The 21,526-nt window shown below is 40.6% G+C and overlaps 1 protein-coding gene across 1 annotated transcript in view; it reads left to right on the top strand.

Moving 5' to 3' along the window:
- Nucleotides 1–20,178, top strand: part of PPA1 (pyrophosphatase (inorganic) 1) — a 35,321-nt gene extending 15,143 nt beyond the window's left edge. The window contains exons 3-11 of the mRNA XM_001925080.6: nt 1,021–1,074; nt 2,976–3,095; nt 5,532–5,618; nt 7,251–7,377; nt 12,400–12,527; nt 13,075–13,160; nt 18,070–18,139; nt 18,996–19,038; nt 19,833–20,178. Of these exons, the coding sequence (XP_001925115.3) occupies nt 1,021–1,074; nt 2,976–3,095; nt 5,532–5,618; nt 7,251–7,377; nt 12,400–12,527; nt 13,075–13,160; nt 18,070–18,139; nt 18,996–19,038; nt 19,833–19,864 (747 nt within the window). The 3' untranslated portion in view covers nt 19,865–20,178. The remainder of the gene's footprint in view (nt 1–1,020; nt 1,075–2,975; nt 3,096–5,531; nt 5,619–7,250; nt 7,378–12,399; nt 12,528–13,074; nt 13,161–18,069; nt 18,140–18,995; nt 19,039–19,832) is intronic.

Here is a 21,526-nt window from a genome sequence, read left to right as displayed (position 1 = left end):
GTGTTGTGGTGAGCGATGGTATAGGTCACAGACTCAGCTTGGATCTGGTGTGGCTGTGGCTGTAGTGTGGGGCAGCGGCTATAGCTCTGGTTCAGCTGCTAGCCTGGAAACCTCCATTTGCTGCAGGTGCGGCCCTAAAAAGACAAAGGGAAAAAAAGACCCAAAAAAGTGAAATTGAAAATTTATTTTAAAAAACACAAAAAAGAAAAAAGAAAAACAGCCAAATTGGGAGAATAATGTGGGTTAGCTGATTGATTTTTGTCTTTGAGGCTAAAAAATAAAGTGTGATAAATAAATTAACCTGATTTGGGGTTTTTCTTATAAACCACCTTTGAAACAGAAGATCTAAGAACATTTTGAGTAATTGCATTGTCACTGGAAGAAATGCATAGCCTTTGGAGATGGCTGCTTTGAAGATGGCCTTCCTCAGAGATAAAAGTTCTACTATGAAAAAAAAAAAAAAAAAAAAAGTTCTGCTCTGTTTAAAATTTTCATTTCTCTATGGAAACATCCTTTCCACACTACCTTCCTAACATTTAAAAAATTTTTTGCAGTTTTTTCCTTTGTAGGGCCACACCTGCAGCATATGGAAGTTCCCAGGCCAGGGGTTGAATTGGAGCTGCAGCTTCCAGCCTATGCCACAGCCACACCAGATCCTTAACCCACTGATCAAGGTCAGGGATCAAACCCACAATCTCATGGATGGTAACAACGGGAACTCCATCTCCTAACATTTGATTGTGAAAAACTTACTATGTCCATTAAAACAAACAAAAAATTTAAAGATTATACAGTGAATGATCGTATACTCACCACTTTGATTCAACAGTTATCTTTCTATATTTACTTTCTTTCTTTTCCATCAGTCTACTTTATATGCTGATGCATTTTGTTAAAAACCCTTGACTTCAAAGATTTGATACAATGAACAGTTTAATTTGGGAAGAACTGGGGCATGCTCTTTGAAGTAAGACAACAAGTTAGCTCCCCTGCCCATCTCACCTTCTCTGTGTGTTTCAGGATGTGTTCCACATGGTGGTTGAAGTACCACGCTGGTCAAATGCAAAGATGGAGGTATGTGTCACCTTTGATAGTCAGGTGTAGGATGTTAGTTTTGATCTGGCTGCACTGATTTGCTCAAGAGTTAAACAGCTAAAGTTCAGGTTTTCCTCTGTCTAATCCCAGTCTGTTTTCCAGGTGTATCCCCCCATGGCCTGCCAGTCTTCCCTTTGTGCTCCAACTGAATTTAACCATTTATTATTTGCAGGTGTGCTACAGACTTTCCTTCCCCAAACCTTTGCTTTTGGCATTCCCAAAGCCTAGAATGCCCTGTTGTTCTTCTGTCCTCAAACCCCCCCCCCCACCCTTTGTTTTAAGGGCTCCACCTGCGGCATATGGAGGTTCCCAGGCTAGGGGTCAAATGGGAGCTGCAGCTGCCGTCCCGTCCCGTCCACACCACAGTCACACCAGTGCCAGATCTGAGCCACATCTGTAACCTACACCACAGCTCATGCAACACCAGATCTTTAATCCACTGAGCAAGGCCAGGGTTTGAACCCACATCCTCACGGTTTAATAGTTGGGTTTGTTTCTGCTGAGCCGCAATGGGAACTCCTGTCCTCTTCCCTTTAATTGTATCTTTGACTCCTCCATGTAGTCAGCAGACTTTCTCCAGTCACCTCAGCCACAAAGAGTTTTATTGGAATTTCTGTCACATTTTGTTAATTTATTCCTGATGACACCTAAGAGCTTTGGCTTTTTGTTATGGATATTTGTAACATTTTTTAATCACTTCAGTTTTTTGGCAGTAGCAACACTTCTCATGTAATAGACTGTCAAATATTTGAATAATTTTAAATGCTTTAAAGGAAAACTGAAGTTAGATATTTTCTCAAATGTTGGGATTTATTCTAGCTGATTTTAGTTTTTGCTTGCTAGAATTACAAAGTGTTCTTTCTCCCTTCTTAAACATATCAAGTAAGTTTTCCATTTAAAGACTGATTATGGAGAAATTTTTATATTAAATTATAAAAGTGTTAGGATAAAAATATGTCATTAAGTGGAACTAGGGAGTGTGCATTTCATAATTTATGCAAATATACAGTGATTTGAACCTTTTAGTTTTTTTTTTTTTCTTTTCAGGGCTGCAGCTGCGGCATATGGAAGTTCCCAGGCTAGGAGTTGCAGCTGTCAGCCTGCACCACAGCCACAGCAATACTGGATCTGAGCCACATCTGCAACCTACACATCTGTGAGCTATGCTGCAGCTTGTGGCAGTACTGGATCCTTAACCCACTTAGTGAGCCAGGGATTGAACCCACATCTCATGGATACTAGTCGGGTTCTTAACCCACTGGGCCACATCAGGAACTCCTAATTTTTAACTTTTATTATTAAAGTATAGTTGATTTACAGTGTCATGCCAATTTCTGCTGTGCAGCAAAGTGACTCAGTTATGTATACATTCTTTTTTTTTTTTTTTTTTTTTAATTTTTTAGGGCTGCACCCACGGCATATGGAAGGTACCAGGCTAGGGGTCGAATTGAAGCCACAGCTGCCGGCCTACACCATAGCCACGGCAACACTAGATCCTTAACCCACTGAGTGAGCCAGGGATCAAACCCACAACCTCATGGTTCCTAATCAGATTCATTTCTGCTGGGCCACAACGGGAACTCCAATACATTCTTTTTTTTTTTTAATGTATTCTTTTCCATCATGGTCTACCCCAGGAGATTGGATAGAGTTCCCTGTGCTATACAGTAGGACCTCATTGCTTACCCACTTTAAATGTAAGAGTTTGCATCTACTAACCCCAAACTCCCAGTCCATCCCACTCCCTCCTCTCCCCTTTGATAACCACAAGTCTGTTCTCTATGTCTGTGAGTCTGTTTCTGTTTTGTAGATAGGTTCCCTTGTGCCATATTTTAGGTTCCACATATAAGTGATAATGATTTCAGAATCTTTAATTTCAGATTGCTACAAAGGACCCTTTAAACCCAATTAAGCAAGATGTGAAAAAGGGAAAACTCCGTTACGTTGCAAATTTGTTCCCTTATAAAGGATATATTTGGAACTATGGTGCCATCCCTCAGGTATGTCTCTGTGGAAACTTTTTAGCTTACACAAATTTAACCTATTACTGTCAGTCAAAAAGACTGAGACACCCTCAAAAAGTTTTTGTTATAGTAGATTATACATAAGGGGTAATTAACTCATGTTAATACTTCCTCGGATAACTTATTTTCAGGATGAATTAAAAGGTAAATATTTTAGTGTTTAAATTCACATTTGAAAGTTTGTTCTTTTCTGAAATATTTCTTTTTTATATGGACTAGTTATAAACTACACAGTTCTTTCTTTACAGAATCAGTGGCAAATTAAGGAAGACCTTGTAGACTAGTGCTTAAAAGCACTGCTTTTTGGCACCGCACAGACTAGGGTTCAAATCCCAGGTTTGCCACTTGCTAGCTTACCTGCCTTGCCTCTGCTTCTTCCTTCCTGAAATGTTGCTGTATCCCCCTGAGATACTATAAGTACACAGCTCATGTGGCGCTTTGAAAAATAAAGCATTGAGTACCTGGCTCATGTCGGTTCCAACAGCTGTTGACTTTTATCTTTATGGTCCTAGTCCTTCTTCTCTGTGCTAAGCTCTTTGTGGTAAAGTAATAATGGGGATTCTGTTTTCCTAAATAGTCAGCCTTTGAGGAGGGGCATGTCTGCATTGTCGGCCAACTTACCCCCAACACAAAACCAGTGTGTAGTAGGTTCTTATCTAATCGAATGAAAGATCACTAGAATTATGTCTATTACGAGTCAGTGTAGATTTAATTCTGGTTTGGCTAAGCTAGTGCTGTGACGCTTAGAATTTCTAAATGGATTTAAATGAAATATTCAATTAGTTTTCTTTCCATTGATAAAGGGTTCGTTTTTATTGACCATTAAGTCTATTAAGTGGAATCTACTATGAAACAGTCCACAGGTTACCAAAACATAGGTCAAATTCATCTAACTTGCCAGGTCATCATAAAGTTGTTTGCTTTCATTATAGCACTTCACCTTGTGCTTCAATTGATTTACTGTCTAGCCTGAAATGTGTCCCTCTGGGAAAACATTGCTGAAATGCTTATTCTTCTATAGGTTGGACCTGGCTTTATTGGAGCTGGTCTTCCTTTTCCCCCTTCACTTTTTTAAATTTATTTTTAATTAAGGTATAGTTGATTTACAGTGTTGAGTAAATTTCTGCTGTACGGCAGAGCGACCTCGTCATACATATATATACACATTCTTTTTCTTATACTATCTTCCATCATGGTCTATCCCAAGAGACTGACTATAGTTCCCTGTGCTGTACAGTAGAATTTCATTATTTACCTTTCTAAATGCAATAGTTGGCATCTACTAACCCCAAACTCCCGATCCATCCCCCTTCCTCCACCCTCCCCCTTGGCAACCGCAGTCTGTTCTCCATGTCCAAGAATCTATTTCTGTTTTGTAGATAGGTTCATTTGTGCCATATTTTAGATTCCACATGTGAGTGATAGCATATGGTATCTGTCTTTCTCTTTCTGACTTACTTCACTTAGTACGAGAATCTCTAGTTCCATCCACCCCCCTCCTCACTTTGATCTTTTTTTTTTTTTTCCTTTTTGTTTTTTTAGGGCCTCATCCGCGGCATATGGAGGCTCCCAAGCTAGGGGTCTAATTGGAGGTACAGCCACCAGCCTACATCACAGCCACAGCAACACCAGATCTAAGCGATGTCTTCGACCTACACCTCAGCTCATGGCAACGCCAGATCCTTAAGCCACTGAGCGAGGCCAGGGATCAAACCCATACCCTCATAGATGCTAGTCAGATTCGTTTCCACTGAGCCATGACAGGACTCCTACTTTGATCTTTTTGCCTTTACTCCAGCTGAGTAAGCAAACAAATCCAAGAAATATGTTCTGGATTGGGAGAGAAAAGAACCAAAACAACAGCCACACTTTAAACCTAACTTCCTGGCAAACACAGCCATCTCTTCTTCTGTAAGAGCCTCTCCAAGGCCTCTGTCTTGAGGTTTAAAGCTTTAGAAAATCCCGATTCAACTTTTTACTCTTGGCTCCGGTCAGCAATGACACTTCTGCCATCAGGACACATCATTTCCATTTTAATATCACCCCCTACCTACCTCTGCTTCAGAAACTTCTTTCAAACAAAATCTAGTTAGCAGAAGATAGTAAGTACCAAGAGTGCATCGAAAGTTTTCTTTTAAAATATTTTTAAAGTAAACATATGGGTCTACATTTGTGTTTGTATATTGTCTCAGTTATTAGACGGTTGGAATTTGTTTGCTTAAAATAGTCTTTAATTAAGATTATTGTGTGAATAACTGATTTTTAAATGAGAATAAATAGCTTGAAGATTCATATTTTTGCAGAAAGATCACAGAATGTTATTTTTTAAAACCAACAGGGTCCACTTTGTCCTTAGCATGTATAGGAATGTTATTCTCTAAGTCTCCTTTTATTTATTTATTTTTTTTCCAGACTTGGGAAGACCCAGGACACAGTGACAAACACACTGGCTGTTGTGGTGACAATGACCCAATTGATGTGTGTGAAATTGGAAGCAAGGTAATGTAATCTAAAATACTTTTCCTTTCTTTTTTTTTTTTTGCTTTTTAGGGCCGCTCCCGTGGCATATGGAAGTTCCCAGGCTAGGGGTCTATAAGCATAGCTACAGCTGCTGGCCTACACCACAGCCACAGCCACAGTAGATCTGAGCTGCATCTGCAACCTACACCACAGCTCACAGCAACGCTGGATCCTTAACCCACTGAGCAAGGCCAGGGATCAAACCTGCAACCTCATGTGGGTTTCTAGTCAGATTTGTTTCTGCTATGCCACAATGGGAACTCCTGAAATACTTTTCTTTAGTGTTGAGATGGTATCAATGAAATATACAAAGTTCATACTTTTAAAAACATTGTAAATAAAATATATGAATATGAGTGAAATAGTGCCTCTTTGGGTGATAAATTAAAAGCTTCCAATCCATTCTAAGCATTCAAAAGTGTGTATATGCATGGGGGGCGGAGAACTGGAGATGTTGTGCATCGCTTCTGAAGGCAGGTGAGTAGGCAGTAGATGAAGGGTACCAGGAGGCAACAAGGCAAACCTTGTTGAAGGATTTGGAGTGACCAGTGAATTGTCCCAAGCCAAGTGCCCTCACGAGTTGGAGATTTATGGTAGGAATTCCTCTATCCAGTAGGGTGGCTCTAGGAGTTCCTGTCGTGGCTCAGCAGAAATGAATCTGTTTAGTATCTATGAGGATGCAGAGTCAATCCCTGGCCACCCTTAGTGGGTTAACGATCCGACATTACCGTGAGCTATGGTGTAGATCACAGACTCAACTCGGATCTGTCGTTGCTGTGGCTGCAGCTCCCATTTGACCCCTAGCCTGGGAACCTCCATATTCTGCAGGTGTGGCCCTAAAAAGACCATGCAGGATCCAAGACACATCTGTAACCTATGCCGCAGCTTGCGGAAACCCCAGATCCCTAACCCACTGAGTGAGGCCAGGGATCGAATCCACATCCTCATGGATACTAGTCGGGTTCTTAACCTGCTGAGCCACAACAGGAACTCCACTTTGTTGAGCTTTTTAAAAATTGCTTAGGGGAGTTCCCGTCTTGGCGCAGTGGTTAACGAATCCGACTAGGAACCATGAGGTTTCGGGTTTGATCTCTGCCCTTGCTCAGTAGATTAAGGACCCGGCATTGCCGTGAGCTGTGATGTAGGTCGCAAACGCGGCTTGGATCCTGAGTTGCTGTGGCTCTGGCGTAGGCCGGCAGCTACAGCTCCGATTGGACCCCTAGCCCGAGGGAGCGGCCCTAGAAAAGGCAAAAAGACAAAAAAAAAAAAAGGCTTAGGAGTTCCCACTGTGGTGCAGTGAATTAATGATCTGGTTTGTCTCTGTGGCAGCACCGGTTCCATCCTCAGCCTGGCCAGTGGGTTAAGGATCTGATATTGCTGCACTTGCAGCATAGGTCACAGCTGGGGCTTGGATTCAATCCCTAGCCTGGGAATTTCCATAGGCCACAAGTGCGGCCATTTAAAAAAAAAAAAAATTGCTTAAAGGAACAGCCTTAAGGTAAGTTTGCAGAAACTTGGCGTCATCCTCGTTCCCTATTATCCACCAAGTTAAGCTTTTCTTCCAAAGTTTCCTTCTGTAGTATTGACCCAGCTGTGGTGTTTGCTTCTCAGGTATGTGCCAGAGGGGAAATAATCAGGGTGAAAGTTCTGGGCATATTGGCAATGATCGATGAAGGCGAAACCGACTGGAAAGTCATTGCCATTAACGTGGATGATCCGGATGCAGCCAATTACAATGGTAAGAAAATTTGTAAGGTCTGAAGTCTTTATACCTAAATTTTACACAGCACCAAACTTAACCTGTAGTGACACTTAGAAGGCCATGCCCTTCAAACCGTGAAAGGCTGGAGGAACAAAGCATTTGAAGACATTGTTGTTTCTGCTCCTGAGCTCCTCTGGTTCACTAAGTGAACTTTCTCCTTCATTCCAGGAAAGAAAACATCTAGTAGTTTGTGTTTCCTGTTCTCCTCGTTCCTTCCCCACATGCTAACACTTAGTTGCTCCATGTTTATTTATCTTAAAATTTTTTAATTTTTATTTATTTATTTATTTATTTTTGCTTGAAAGGGCCGCACAAGTTCCCAGGCATATGGAAGTTCCCAGGCTAGGGGTGGAATCAGAGCTGCAGCTGCTGACCTGCACCACAGCCACAGCAACGCGGGATCCTTAACCCACTGAGTGAGGCCCAGGAATAGAACCGGAATCCTCATGGGTCCTAGTTGGGTTTGTTAGCTGCTGAGCCACGAAGGGAACTCCCTCTCTTAAAAAGTTTTTTAATTAAGATATAATGTGCATGTTTTTTAACTGAGATAAAATGTGTTTTTTAATAAGATATAATGTGTACACCATTTTAAAGTGTACAAGTCTATGGTTTTGGATACCGTCATTTTCTAATTCTAGAACATTTTCACCACTCTTCCATTAGCAGTCACTCCCAAGACCCACTTCCCTCAGTCCCTGGCAACTACCAGTCTGCTATTGTCTTTATGGATTTACCTGTTCTGAACATTTCACATAAATGGGATCACACGGAATCTGGCTTCTTTCACTTAGCATATTGTTTTAAGGTTCATCCACATTGTAACATGTATCAGTACTTCATTCTCCCCTTTTTTGGTGGTAAAGTTAATATAAAATTCACCTTTTTAACTATTTTAAAGTGTACAATTCAGTAGCATTTAGTACATTCACCATGTTGTACAGACATCACCACTGTCTCATTCCAGAACATTTTAAAGGGTCCCACAGTCACTCCCTGTTGCCTCATCCTCCCAGACCCTGACGGCCATGAATCTGCTTTCTGTCTCTATGAATTTGCCTGTTCTGGATATTTAATATACATAGAACTGTAAAATATGTGGCCTTTGTGTCGGGTTTCTTTTACTTAGTTTAAGATTTGCTGGATTCACTCATGTTATAGCAGTTACTGGTACGCTTTTTTTTTTTTTTTTTTTTTTTTTTTAATGGCTGGAGTTGTATTGTTTATGGACATCTTATCACATTTTGTGTATCCTTTCATCTGTTGATGGACATTTGGGTTGTTTTTGGCTATTAGGAATAACACTGCTGCTGTGAACATTCCTGTACAAGTTTTTATGTGGATTTGTGTTTTTAATCCTCTTGGGTGTGAATCCCCAGGAATGGAGATCCTGAGTCATATGGTAGCCCTCAGGCTTAGCCTTTGAGGAACTGCCAGACTTTGTCCAAGGCAGCTGTTAATTGCAGTCCTGCTGGCAGTGCGTAAGGGTTCCAATTTTTCCATCTCCATGCCAGTACTTACTGTTAGCTCTCTTTTTTATTATAGCCATTCTAGTGGAGTGTGTCTTTTTATTTTTGAGTTGTAAGAGTACTTTATATGTTTTGGATACCAGATCTTTATCAGATATGTGATTTGACTGCATTTTCTTTTGTTTTTGTTTTTGTTTTTTCTTTTTCTTTTTAGGGCCACACCCATGACATATGCAAGTTCCCAGTCTAGGGGTCAAATCAGAGCTGCAGCTGCCAGCCTACACCACAGCCACAACAACACGGGATCCACGCCTCGTCTGCGACTTATACCACAGCTCACGGCAACGCTGGATCCTTAACCACTGAGCAAGGCCAGGGATTGAACTTGTGTCCTCATGGATGCCAGTCAGATTTGTTTCCACTGAGTCACGACAGGAACTCTGAAGCACCACATTTTCATTTTGATGTAGTCTAATTTTTTTCTTCTATTGCTTGTGCTTTGGGTGTCATGTTTAAGAAACTGTTGACTAATCCAAGGTCACAAAGATTTACAGTTATGTTTCCTTCTAAGAATTTTATAAAATTTAGCTCTTCCATTTAGGTCTTTCATTTATTTTGAGTTAATTTTTGTATAGGGTGTAAAGTAAGAGTCTAGCGTTAGTCTCTTGCCGATGGATATCCAGTTGTGTCCCAGCACTCCTTGTTGAAATGACTGTTCTTTCCCCCACTGTATTGTCTTGGCACCACTATTGAAAATCAACTGACCATAACTGTATGGGTTAGTGCTATAATTTCATTGTCAAAAAAAAAGCTGTAACTTTGTAACTCTGTGTTAACTTATCTCTACTATTTTTCTATTAACTTTGCCCCTAGTTAATGATCTAATTCATATATCTAGTTATTGCATTCATCTTCTCTGAAGTGTGGGCTCTGCAGTGACTTCTTCCAGAGTCTGCTATGGAAAGTGGCAGGTGGGGAGAATTACTGCGGCAGAGAAACCTGACAGGCAGTACCTCAGCCAGGCGGCCCAGGTCAGCATCCACAGTGAAAAGAGTTGTCTTGAGAGCATGTACTCTTGAAATGACGTTTTTTGAAGGGCATTTTACCTCTGTGGTCTTCCTCCCCCAAACCTAGTCTAATCTTGAGAAAAGGAAGACACGTCCCAACAGGGCAGCATCCTGCAAAATGCCTGACCTCTCACAACAGTCATGGTCATCAAAATAAGGAGACACGAGGACTAAATATAATGGGGGATCTGGATGGGATCCTGGCATAGAAAGGGATGGTAGTTAATAATCATGTATTGATATTGGTTCATTAATTGTGACAAATGTACCATGCTTCTGTAAGATGCTAGTAACGGGAAAGCAAATGTAGGGTATCTGGAAACTATCTGTAGTATCTCCACAGCTTCTCAGTTCTACATCTGAAACCATTCTAAAATTAGGAGTTTATTGGGGAACAGTGGCAACCAGAATGTTTCAAGGGAATGATTAATGGGGGAGTGCCTGTCATGACTCAGTGGAAACGAATCTGACTAGTATCCATGAGGACGCAGGTTTGATCCCTGGCCTCGCTCAGTCGGTTAAGGACCCCGCGTTGCCGTGAGCTGTGGTGTAGGTCGTAGACACGGCTCGGATCCCCTGTTGCTATGGCTGTGGTGTAGGCCAACGGCTACAGCTCCTATTCGACCCCTAGCTCGGGAACCCCCATTTGCCGTGGGTGCGACCCTAAAAAGACAAAGAAAAAAGAAAAGAAAAGAAAAGAATGATTAATGGGATGCAGTGCTACTGAGAAGGCCCTAAAACTGTGTGAGCCCAGTATATTTGGCTGTAAACACTAAAACAATTCTGTAGATGTTACAGGGCTGATGGCTACATTTCAGACATTGGGAAGAACACTTTAAGTCGGTGTCCAGTGGGCTTCGAAGTTTTGTTTTCTGTCCTTGAGATTCTGTAATGACACTTAAACCTGGAGTTGTGTTCTGGTGCTTTGGAAGTACCTGCTGCAGTGCTCTCTGAAGACGGGCACCTTACACTGGTGGCGGAAGACTTCATGTGCACCTGCCAATAACTCCTGTATCTCATATCACCTGCTCAACCAGGGTTAGAAAAGAGTGGGAGTTTCCATCGTGGCTCAGAGGTAACGAATCCGACTAGTATCCATGAGGCCTCAGGTTTGACCCCTGGCCTCGCTCAGTGGGTTAAGGATCTGGTGTTGTCTTGAGCTGTGGTGTAGGTGGCAGATGTGGCTCAGATCTGATGTTGCTGTGCCTGTGAGGTAGGCCGGCAGCTATAGCTCTGGTTTGATCCCTAGCCTGGAAACTTCCATATGCCATGGCTGTGGCCCTAAAAAGACAAAAAGAACAAGAGTGTTTCATGGACTCCAAAGATGCAACCACTCTAAAGGGACTGGTGTACAGGAGCCTTGGTGAGCTTTGAGGCTGTATTTACCCCTTCATCTTTCATGTTATCAGATGCATTCATAAGGTGTATATGTCAAAGATTGGGTGTTTCTCCAGAGAAATCCCATGGCTTCTGTGTCACTTAAAAGGTGGCAGCCTCAGAACTGTAGAGGACAGGGTTGTGATTCATCCATTGGGTTCTTGGGACTAAGTAAGGTATCTGATTTAGATAGCCAGATTAGAATTTGGGATTTCTTATGCAAGAGACAACATCTTTGCACTTACCACAATAGAGGAGTTCAAACTTTCCATACTTTTAGTGGTACCCTGATAATAAAATTAATGATATTCTTTAACTAAGTAGAGTATGAATTGGACGTAAGCAAAGTTATTTTACCAAAATATAAATAAGCTGTTATTGAATGTATTTCCTCCTTCCAATTACACTTTTCCTGATGGATTTTTTTTTTTTTTTTTTTTTCACTTACATCTTCTATTTGTTTGCATGGAGCAGCAGTTTGGTTATTTAAAGTTGAGTTTGATGACATTGTTGGCTGTACAGAAACTTTTAAGTTTTTTTACATGGGACCCTTTTTTTTTTTTTTTTTTTTTTTTTTTTTTTTTTGCCGTTGGCCTGAACTAACGTATTGTGATATTGAATGCCTGTATTGTACAGTGAGAAAAGCCTGGTCATGTTTAATATGTAACCTATCAATGAATAAGTGTAATGCATTTTTCTTGTCTTTTGTTAGTATGTAGGTGGGGTATGGTCCTCTCAGTACAGCTTCAGCCTGTCTTTTAGTATCTTCTTTCCTTCTCTTAGAAGTTACATACACTTGCCAAATTAGTCTGTCATTATGTAGCCTCCAGTCATTTCTCCCTCCTCTTTCCTAATCAAAGTTACTGTGGTACTTGATTGTACTTGAGGTAAGAGCTAGTCTAAGACACTAGATGATTTCCTCTTCATGTGTATATGTGTTCTCTTCTCAACAAGGTGTTAGCTCTCCCATTATGTTGAACTTTTTTGGTAATCTATACCACAGCTCTCTCCAAGTGAGTACTTGACTTTTTCATTGAATGCGTAAATCATTACATATTCCTCTTGCCACCTGCTTATTCCCTTCTTAGATATTAATGATGTCAAGCGGCTGAAACCTGGCTACCTGGAAGCTACTGTGGACTGGTTTCGGAGGTACAAGGTCCCCGATGGAAAACCTGAGAACCAGTTTGCTTTCAATGCAGAATTTAAAGATAAGGTAATGTGTCACTCAGAACGGTAGCTTTAGGGTTTATTTGTATAGGAACTTTTAATAACCATATTGTTATCATCTAAAGACTATATGATCATAAAACAGATGTCTCAAGACATAAGACAGCCTTGATGTTGATTTATTCATTTAAAAGTATTCTTCCATTTTTGGGAGTTCCTGTCGTGGCTCAGAGGTTAACAAACCTGATTAGCATCCATGAGGACGTGGGTTCAATCCCTGGCCTCACTCAGTGGGTTAAGGATCTGGCGTTGCCGTGAGCTGTGGTATAGGTCTCAGACTTGGCTCGGATCCTGCATTGCTGAGGCTCTGGTGTAGGCTGGTGTCTACAGCTTGGATTGGACCTCTAGCCTGGGAACCTCCATGTGCTGCATATGCAGCCCTAAAAAGACAAAAAGGACTAATAATAATAAAAGGATTCTTCCATTTTTGATACAAGGAAGTAATTCAAAACAGAGCTTATCAAGCTTAGGAAAAATTGTGATAATAAGAAACACATATCTACCATTCTAATTAATATCTCTTCGAATTATAGGACTTTGCAGTTGATATTATTAAAAGCACTCATGACTATTGGAGAGCATTAGTGACAAAGAAAACTGATGGAAAAGGAATCAGTTGGTAAGCATTAACTCTTTTCTGTATGTTTAACACACGAAGCAGACCTGCTTGCTCCTAAGGTTTTAGTAACCATAACACACTGTACCATTATATTCACAGAGGAAAGAGAGAACTGGTTTTGTCAGTGCTTAGTCAATAGGAAGTGTCAACTGAAAGAAAAAGGCACAATATAAAAGTTGCGAGTTATGTTTTATTTGAGGGCCTTACTGAGAACTATAATCTGTAAGACAGCCTCTCGGGTGGCTCGGAGGAACTGCTCCAGAGAGGCAAGGGAGGAGCCAGGATATATGGGAACTTTTTTTGCTGAGAAAACATGTAGTCAAGCATAAAAATAATACTGCTACTGAAAAAGAAGAGACATCTCGAGTTAATAATTTTAGACAGTTACCTTGTGGCTCAGGGAGGTTAAAGGTTCGGCGTTGATGCATCTGTGGGGCAGGCCGCAACTGCAGTGCAGGTGTGATCGCTCGCTTCACCTGGGAACTTCCCTATTCAGTGGCTGCAGTCAAAAAAAAAAAGAAAAAAGAGGAGTTCCCGTCGTGGCTCAGTGGTTAATGAATCCAACTAGGAACGATGAGATTGCAGGTTCGATCCCTGGTCGTGCTCAGTGGATTAAGGATCCTGTGTTGCCATGGGCTGTGGTGTAGGTCACAGACACGGCTTGGATCCCACATTGCTGTGGCTCTGGCTCTGGCGTAGGCATCAGCTGTAGCTCTGATTAGACCCCTAGCCTGGGAACCTCCATATGCCACGGGTGCAGCCCTAGAAAAGACAAAAAAAAAAAAAAAAAAAAAAAGCTTTTCTGTGTATGGGAAGAGTCAAGAACCTGGGCTCATTTGAAATTTTTTCTTAGATATGCATCTTATTGATGTCGGGGCCAGTATATCTAAATGTTTCCTCTTTTTCTTCATCCTGAATTCCCCTCAGGGTGCATTGTTGGTGGGTGACTGCTGAGGCTTATGGCTTGATCCTTGTAGAACAGGAATGGCAGGCAACATTTTTTTTTTTCCTTTACAGAAGGTAGCTTAGCTACATAAACAACTGAAAAGTGCCAGGAGATTTTCCCTGAATAAGTACAAACTAAAACTATAAAGGGGACGGTGAGATTAGACCTTTGTAAGGGGAATTGGGAAAGGCTGCCAGCATCAGGGTACTCAGAATGGGATGGTTATTATCAGGTTGGGTGCAAGGGTTGGTATTCTTTGATCTAAATATGTAAGATTCAACACAACTAAATTAGGATCTACCATGCACATTGACTTAACTACCACTAGTAACAGCTAATATCAATTGAGCAGTTAACATTTGCCAAGCGTGCAACAGAGATGCAGGGAGATTAAACTTAAACAGATTCACACCATAGTAAGTGCTCTGAATTTAGAACTTGCATCCAAGTCTGTCTGGCTCTGGCACATTTTTTTGTACAAAATACCTCCTCTTTTAAAGATTATAAGAAAGTACTCCCTATCACCACTTAACTAGTGTTGTTCTGAAAATACTAGTTGATAAAGTAAATAAGAGAAAGAAATAAGATGCAGGAGTATTGGAAAAGGGGGAGCAAATTGTTGCAGATGAAATGATTGCATATCTAGAAAACCTTGGAAAAGAGAATTCAGCAAGGTGAATGATTACAGAATGAGTGTATATGTACATTGCTAGCTTTCGAAACAAACTGTAACAGAAACTCTAATAGAGGAAAGGATCCCATTTAGAATAGTATTTAGAAAAAGTATAAACAAGAAATCTGAAGGACCCAGAAGAAAACTTCAAGACTCTATTGAGAAATATGAGAGATGTTGGAGTTCCCATTGTGGCTCCGTGGTAACAGACCTCGCTAGGATCCATGAGGATGCGGGTTCAATTCCTGGCCTTGCTCAGTGGATTAAGGATCTGGCATTCTGGTAGCTGTAGTGGAGGTTGCAGATGTGGCTCGGATGTTGTGTTGCTATGGCTGTGGTGTAGGCTGGCAGCTGTGGTTTCGATTCGACCCCTAGCCTGAGAACTTCCATATGCCGAGGGTGCAGCCCTAAAATCAAAATCAAAAAAAGGAATATAAGAGATGTTGTATGGAAAGGTATACTATGTTCATGAATAACATTCAGTTTCATCTAGAAAAAAAATTGCACGTGAGAGTAGTGGGGGAAATTCTGAAAAATAAGGGTGGTGGTGAGGAAGAGCATTAATTATTTTGGCATTGTTTAGTACTATTGTTTTACTAATAATTGATGTTGAAGAAGAAAGTCAAATTATTCAGTTCTGTTAAAGTTTGGTAGACCTAAAGTGGACCTAAAGAGGTATGAGAATTTGGTTTATAATAAAGAAGGTATTTAAATAAGTGGTTTGGACCAACTAACTATTTAGGAAGAAAATATAACTAGATCTCTATCTTGCTTCTTACATTCCTTACACCAGATATGCACACTAGCAACCACTCTCATGCTGTGGCTGTTTTATTTTTTAAAAGGTGCTATAACCAGACAGGGGCTCCACGAGTGTCCTGTGCAAGCAACCCAGCAAGTTTACCTATAGCTACTTTATACTCACATGTTAATTGGGTACTGGCTGCTGGCATTTGAGTTTGTAGCTCTTGTCTTACATCAGTATTTAATTTCCAACAGATAACTTGTAATGTTAGAAAATTCTAGAAAAAGTATAGGTGAATTTATTTATTAGCATGTAGTAGGACGACCTTTCCAAACAGAAGACAAACTCAAAATCCATAAAAGAAAGGTTGACTTTTGATACATTTTTTTAACGTATCAGGAGACAGTTTTTCCTTAACGTATGACAAAGGGCTAAATTCCTTAATTTATAAATAGCTTATTCAAGTTGATAAGAAAGACTAATAATTCAGTGGGGAGAAAAAGATAGGAAAAGGAAGTTTGCATATAAGAAGTATGGTCTCACTTTGAAATTTAAAGTGCAGTTCAGTAAAGACAGTAAAAACTAGATGATAGCCTAGAATGGCAAGAGCATATATATGTAGCTGGTGAGACTAAAAGTGGGTACAAGCTTTGTGAAGAGCAGTTTGACAATATTCAGTTCCAATTTTTTTATTATTATTATTATTTTTTTTTTTTTTTTGCTTTTTAGGGCCACACCTGCAGCATATGGAAGTTCCCAGGCTAGAAGTTAAATCCGAGCAACAGCTGCCAGCCTGTACTACAACCACAGCAATGCAGGATATAAGCAGCATCTGTGACCTACACGACAGCTTATGGCAACGCTGGATTCCCCAACCCACTGAGCGAGGACAGGGATCGAACCCGTGTCCTCATGGATACTAGTCGGATTTGTTTCTGCTGTGCCACAACAGGAACTCCCAGTCCCAAAATGTTAAATGCGTGTATTTCTTTTAACATCACTACTGGTAATGTATCATATAGATATAGTCCCCAAAGTTAACCAGGATATTCATTGCAGTGTCATAATAGCAAAAGGTTAGAAACAACCAAAATGTAATAGTTAAGCATATCCATTATAATAGAACAGTTTATATCACATTTAAAAATAAGTTTCAGAGCTCCCATCATTGCTTAGTGGAACCATGAGGTTGCGGGTTTGATCCCTGGCCTCGCTCAGTGAGTTAAGGATCCGGCATTGCTGTGAGCTGTGGTATAGGTCGCACTTGCAGCTTGGATCCCACATTGCTGTGGCTGTGGCATAGGCCAGCAGCTACACAGCTCTGCTTCAACCCATAGCCTGGGAACTTCCATAAGTGGCAAGTGCAGCCCCAAAAAGACAAAAAAAACCCTTTAATCACAGTTTTTCTATTGTTAATAACATTCTTTTAGCAATCCTTTGTGTGCATGTATAATATTTTCAAAAATAATTAGGATCATATATATACAATTTATTTTATGGTTTAAAAATTAATACTCTAAGCATTTCTTTATGTCATTATATAATTTTTTTTTGTTTTCTTCTTAGGGCCACACCCATGGCATTTGAAGTTTCCCAGGCTAAGGGTCTAATCAGAGCTGTAGCCGCTGGCCTACGCCACAGCCATAGCCAACACCAGATCCGAGCCACCAGATCCAATGCCAGATCCTTAAGCCACTGAGTGAGGCCAGGAATCAAACCTCTGGTCTCATGGATACTAGTCAGATTCATTTCCACTGAGTCATAAAAGGAACTCCCATTATACAATATTTTTATGATATATAACATTCCAACTGTATGATATTCCATCTGATGGATAATAATTTTTCATTATCTCTGTTGTTGGATATTTTGGTTACTTCTAGCTTTTCACTATTTTTTAACTTTTTCTTTTTATTGGCCGCTGGGTGCACCGTCTTGATATGGGATCTCTATTCCCACACCAAGGATTGAACCCTGGGGCACAGCAGTGAAAGCACTGAGTCCTAACCATTAGGCCACCAGGGAACTCCCTCACTATTATTAATAGTGAAATTATATATATTGAACATTTGTACGTCATTGTTTAAATTTCTGAGTTTGGAGAGGTGGAAAGCATATATACTTTTTAAAAGGTCATGGGCACATTTTACCAGGTTATTTTTCGGGAGTATTGAACCAGGTGTTACTCCTGCCAGGAGTGTCCATCTCAGATATCAGCACTTACAGAAACTGAATTTTTCATTTTATTTAGTTAGGAAGGGTCTGTTTCTCGTTTTAATTTGCAAATTTCTTAGCTATTTGAGTGAGCATTACAAAACATCAATCACAGCTTTTGAAATCTGAACTTAAAGTATTCAAGTAAAATTGACCACAAAAATAGCTGTACCTTGCCCAAATAAATAATTACATATTGAATATAGGCAAGAAAGCTTTACACTAAGCCAAACTTGAATCTCATCTTGCCTGCCACCGTTAATTTGGGATTTTTAGCAAGAGAGAAGTTTTTGTTACTGTGACGTGTGACGGCTTTCACTTTGTTCAATAGCATGAATACCACCGTGTCCGAGAGCCCCTTCCAGTGTGATCCTGATGCTGCCAAAGCCATTGTGGATGCTGTAAGTACAGTTTTCCTTCAAGAAGAACATACCTGGTGGCTAAAAAGTATGGTATTGACTGGGGAGGGAAAGTACTTTCAATAAATATTTGAGGATGTCCAGTATGCATATTATGGTGCATCCTCCATCATGTTCCATCACAAGCGACTAGATAGAGTTCCCTGTGCTATACAGCAGGATCTCATTGCTTATCCACTCTAAGTGGAATAGTTTGCATCTATTAACCCCAGACTCCCAGTCCATCCCACTCCCTCCCCCTCCACAACCACAAGTCTGTTCTCCAAGTCCATGAGTTTGTTTCTTTTCTGTAGATAGGTTCGTTTGTGCCATATATTAGACTCTGGATATAAGTGATATCATACGGTATTTGTCTTTCTGACATACTTTTTTTTAGAACCTAAAAATTGGGGTAGTTGTCTGTTCAGATTTTTTTTTTAATAGTAAGAAAAGCTTAGGCTTTTAAAAAAAAAAAAAATTAAAAAAAAAAAAAGGAGTTCCCATCATGGCGCAGCAGAAACAGACCCAACTAGGAGCCATAGGGTTGCGGGTTTGAACCTTGGTCTCATGCTGTGGGTTAAGGATCCAGCGTTGCTGTGAGCTGTGGTGTAGGTCGCAGACGTGGCTCGGATCCCGCGTTGCTGTGGCTGTGGTGTAGGCCAGTGGTTATAGCTCCAATTGGACCCCTAGCCTGGGAACATCCATATGCTACGGGTGTGGCCCTAAAAAGCAAAAAAATAAATTTTAAAAAATTTTATTGGAGTATAGTTGACTCGATTCCTTTCAGTTTTTGTGTCAGTATACTTTTTTAGCTTCTTTTTCTGGGATTAGACTAATACATTTTAATATTTTATTTTAGTTACCACCACCATGTGAATCTGCCTGCACAATACCAACAGATGGTAAGATCTATATTGTAGTAAAATTACATTAAACATGCATACGTGTGGGAAAATTACATCTCTAGCTGTAGATACGTCACATATACCACATACATGCAGAGAAAGAGAAGGACAGGGAGAAGCATTTATAGAGTTTCATAGCATGTGTGGGAAGAAAGATGGCTGTAGGTACCACCTGTAGTGCCACCCTCTGTGACAGCAGTTTCCAAACCCTGACCCACTGTTCTCTGAGTTCTGGGTAGATGCCTTGTGGAGATTGGAGTAAGCTGGGCTCCGCATCCTCATCTGGCCACAGGCTGCTTCACCCAGAAAAGAGTTCTCTCCAACTTTCTATGTTAGAATTCTCTGTAAGGTTCTTCTGGTGAGAATCCCCTGTGTGTGGGATCAGCATCAAGAATAAGGGAGCCCAAAAGAAAACACTGTGGTAACCTGTTTTGGAGTTCTCGCTGTGGCACAACGGCATAGGCAGTGGCTCTGGAGCACTGGGACGCTGGTTCAATCCCTGGAGGACATAGAGGGTGAAAGATCTGGCATTGCCACAGCTGCGGTTGTAGGTCCCCACTGCACTTGGATCTGATCCCTGGCCTAGGAACTCCATATGCCATGAGGCGGCCAAAAAAGACAAAAATAAAAATTACCTGTTTCTGCTGCAGTGGAGCTTTGCATGTATGTAGGTTTGTTTTACTGTAATCCACAGAATCATTGAAACAAATATATTATTCATTGTTATTTGTTGGGTATAATTTTGATTCTTAACAGGGATTCTAATTTATTTTTCTTTTCTCTGACTGCAGTGGATAAGTGGTTCCATCACCAGAAAAACTAAGATACTTCTCTGGAATACCAGCTGATCTGCTGCATCTTATGTCATGTCTGAAACCATTAGACACAAAGTAGTAGTTTTTCAAAGCTTTAAATTTATAGAACTTATCTAATTAATCAAATTCTGATGTGACCCATTCAATTATGTGATCATGGAAAAAAGCATTTTTCATGTCTCAATTAAAATAACTTTTAGTCCATGCTTAGAAGCAAGGCGGTTGTAGTTTGGAAATCATCTGTGAATAAATGTGTAAGAAAAGTACATGTTGGATGTATATGTTTGCCATGTGTTTGAAATAAAATTATTTTGCTGAAATGCGTTATATGGTGTTTTTATTTTATTCTGGAGCCTGACACTAACAAGCAGGCTTGGGTGCTGTTTGGTATTTGTTTTCTGTCAATAACCTTATAATTAAATTTTATAATTATAGACTAAAACTGACTTTAGGCATCTGAGAATAAACTCCATTATATTTACAAGTCCTTTGTGTGTGTGTGGTGTGTGTGTGTGTGTGTGTGTGTGTGTCTTTTTTTGTCTTTTTAGGACCTCACCCATGGCTTATGGAGGTTCCCAGACTAGGGGTCGAATCAGAGCTACAGCTGCCGGCCTACACCACAACCACAGCAACCTCAGATCCGAGCTGCCTCTGTGACCTGCACCACGGCTCATGGCAATGCCGGGTCCTTAACCCACTGAGTGATGCCAGGGATCGAACCTGTGTCCTCATAGATGGTAGTCGGGTTCGTTTCCACTGAGCCATGACAGGAACTCCATATTTACAATAGTCTTGATACTATGCTCTTACCTAATTCCTAGCATCACTGTAAAGCAAAAGCTTTTATTATTTACTTATTTATTTAATTTTTTGGCCCCCACCTCAGCATGTGGACGTTCCTGGGTCAGGAGTTGAACCCATGCCACAACAGTTACCTGAGCCACAGCAGTGACAACACAGAATCCTTAACTTCTGGCCACCAGGGAACTCCCAGGTTGTCTTTTTTTGTCTTTTTAGGGCCTTACTCGCAGCCTAAGGAGGTTCCCAGGCTAGGGGGAGAATTGGAGATGCAGCTGCTGACCTATACCACAGCCACAGCAACATCAGATCCAAGCTGTTTGTGACCTATACCACAGCTTACAGCAATGCCGGATCCTTAACCCACTGAGCGAGGCCAGGGATCAAACCTGCATCCTCGTGGATGCTAGTTGGGTTTGCTGCTACTGAGCCACAACAGGAACTCCTGAAGTGAGTTTCTTATAAGTAGAATGTAGTTGAGTTGCATTTTTTATCAATTTTGCCCATCTCTATCTTTTTACTGGTATATTTAGACCACTTACATTTAAGATAATTATTGCTATTTAGCACTTTATCCTATTTGGGGTTAGCTCAGCTTCTTTGGTCTGCAAATTTGTGTCTTTCACCAAATTTGGGGATGTTTCAGCCATGTTTCTTCAAATACTTTTTCAACTCCAGCCCTACTCACTCTCCTGTTTATGAGACTCTGATGATACAAAGTTTGGGCTCTTTTGTTATTGTCCCACAGGCCTGCAGGCTTTGAGGTTTTTTTCTTCTCCCAGTCTATTTTTCTCTCTTTTTCTGAATGATGAGTTCTCTTGTTCTGTTCTCAAGTTCACTGAGTCTTCTGTCTTCTCCAATTTAATACTGAA

This window comes from Sus scrofa, chromosome 14 (genome assembly GCF_000003025.6).
Source record: "Sus scrofa isolate TJ Tabasco breed Duroc chromosome 14, Sscrofa11.1, whole genome shotgun sequence".
NCBI lineage: Eukaryota > Metazoa > Chordata > Mammalia > Artiodactyla > Suidae > Sus > Sus scrofa.
The sequence above is the reverse complement of the archived record's forward strand: the minus strand, read 5'-3'. Positions and strand labels throughout refer to the sequence as shown.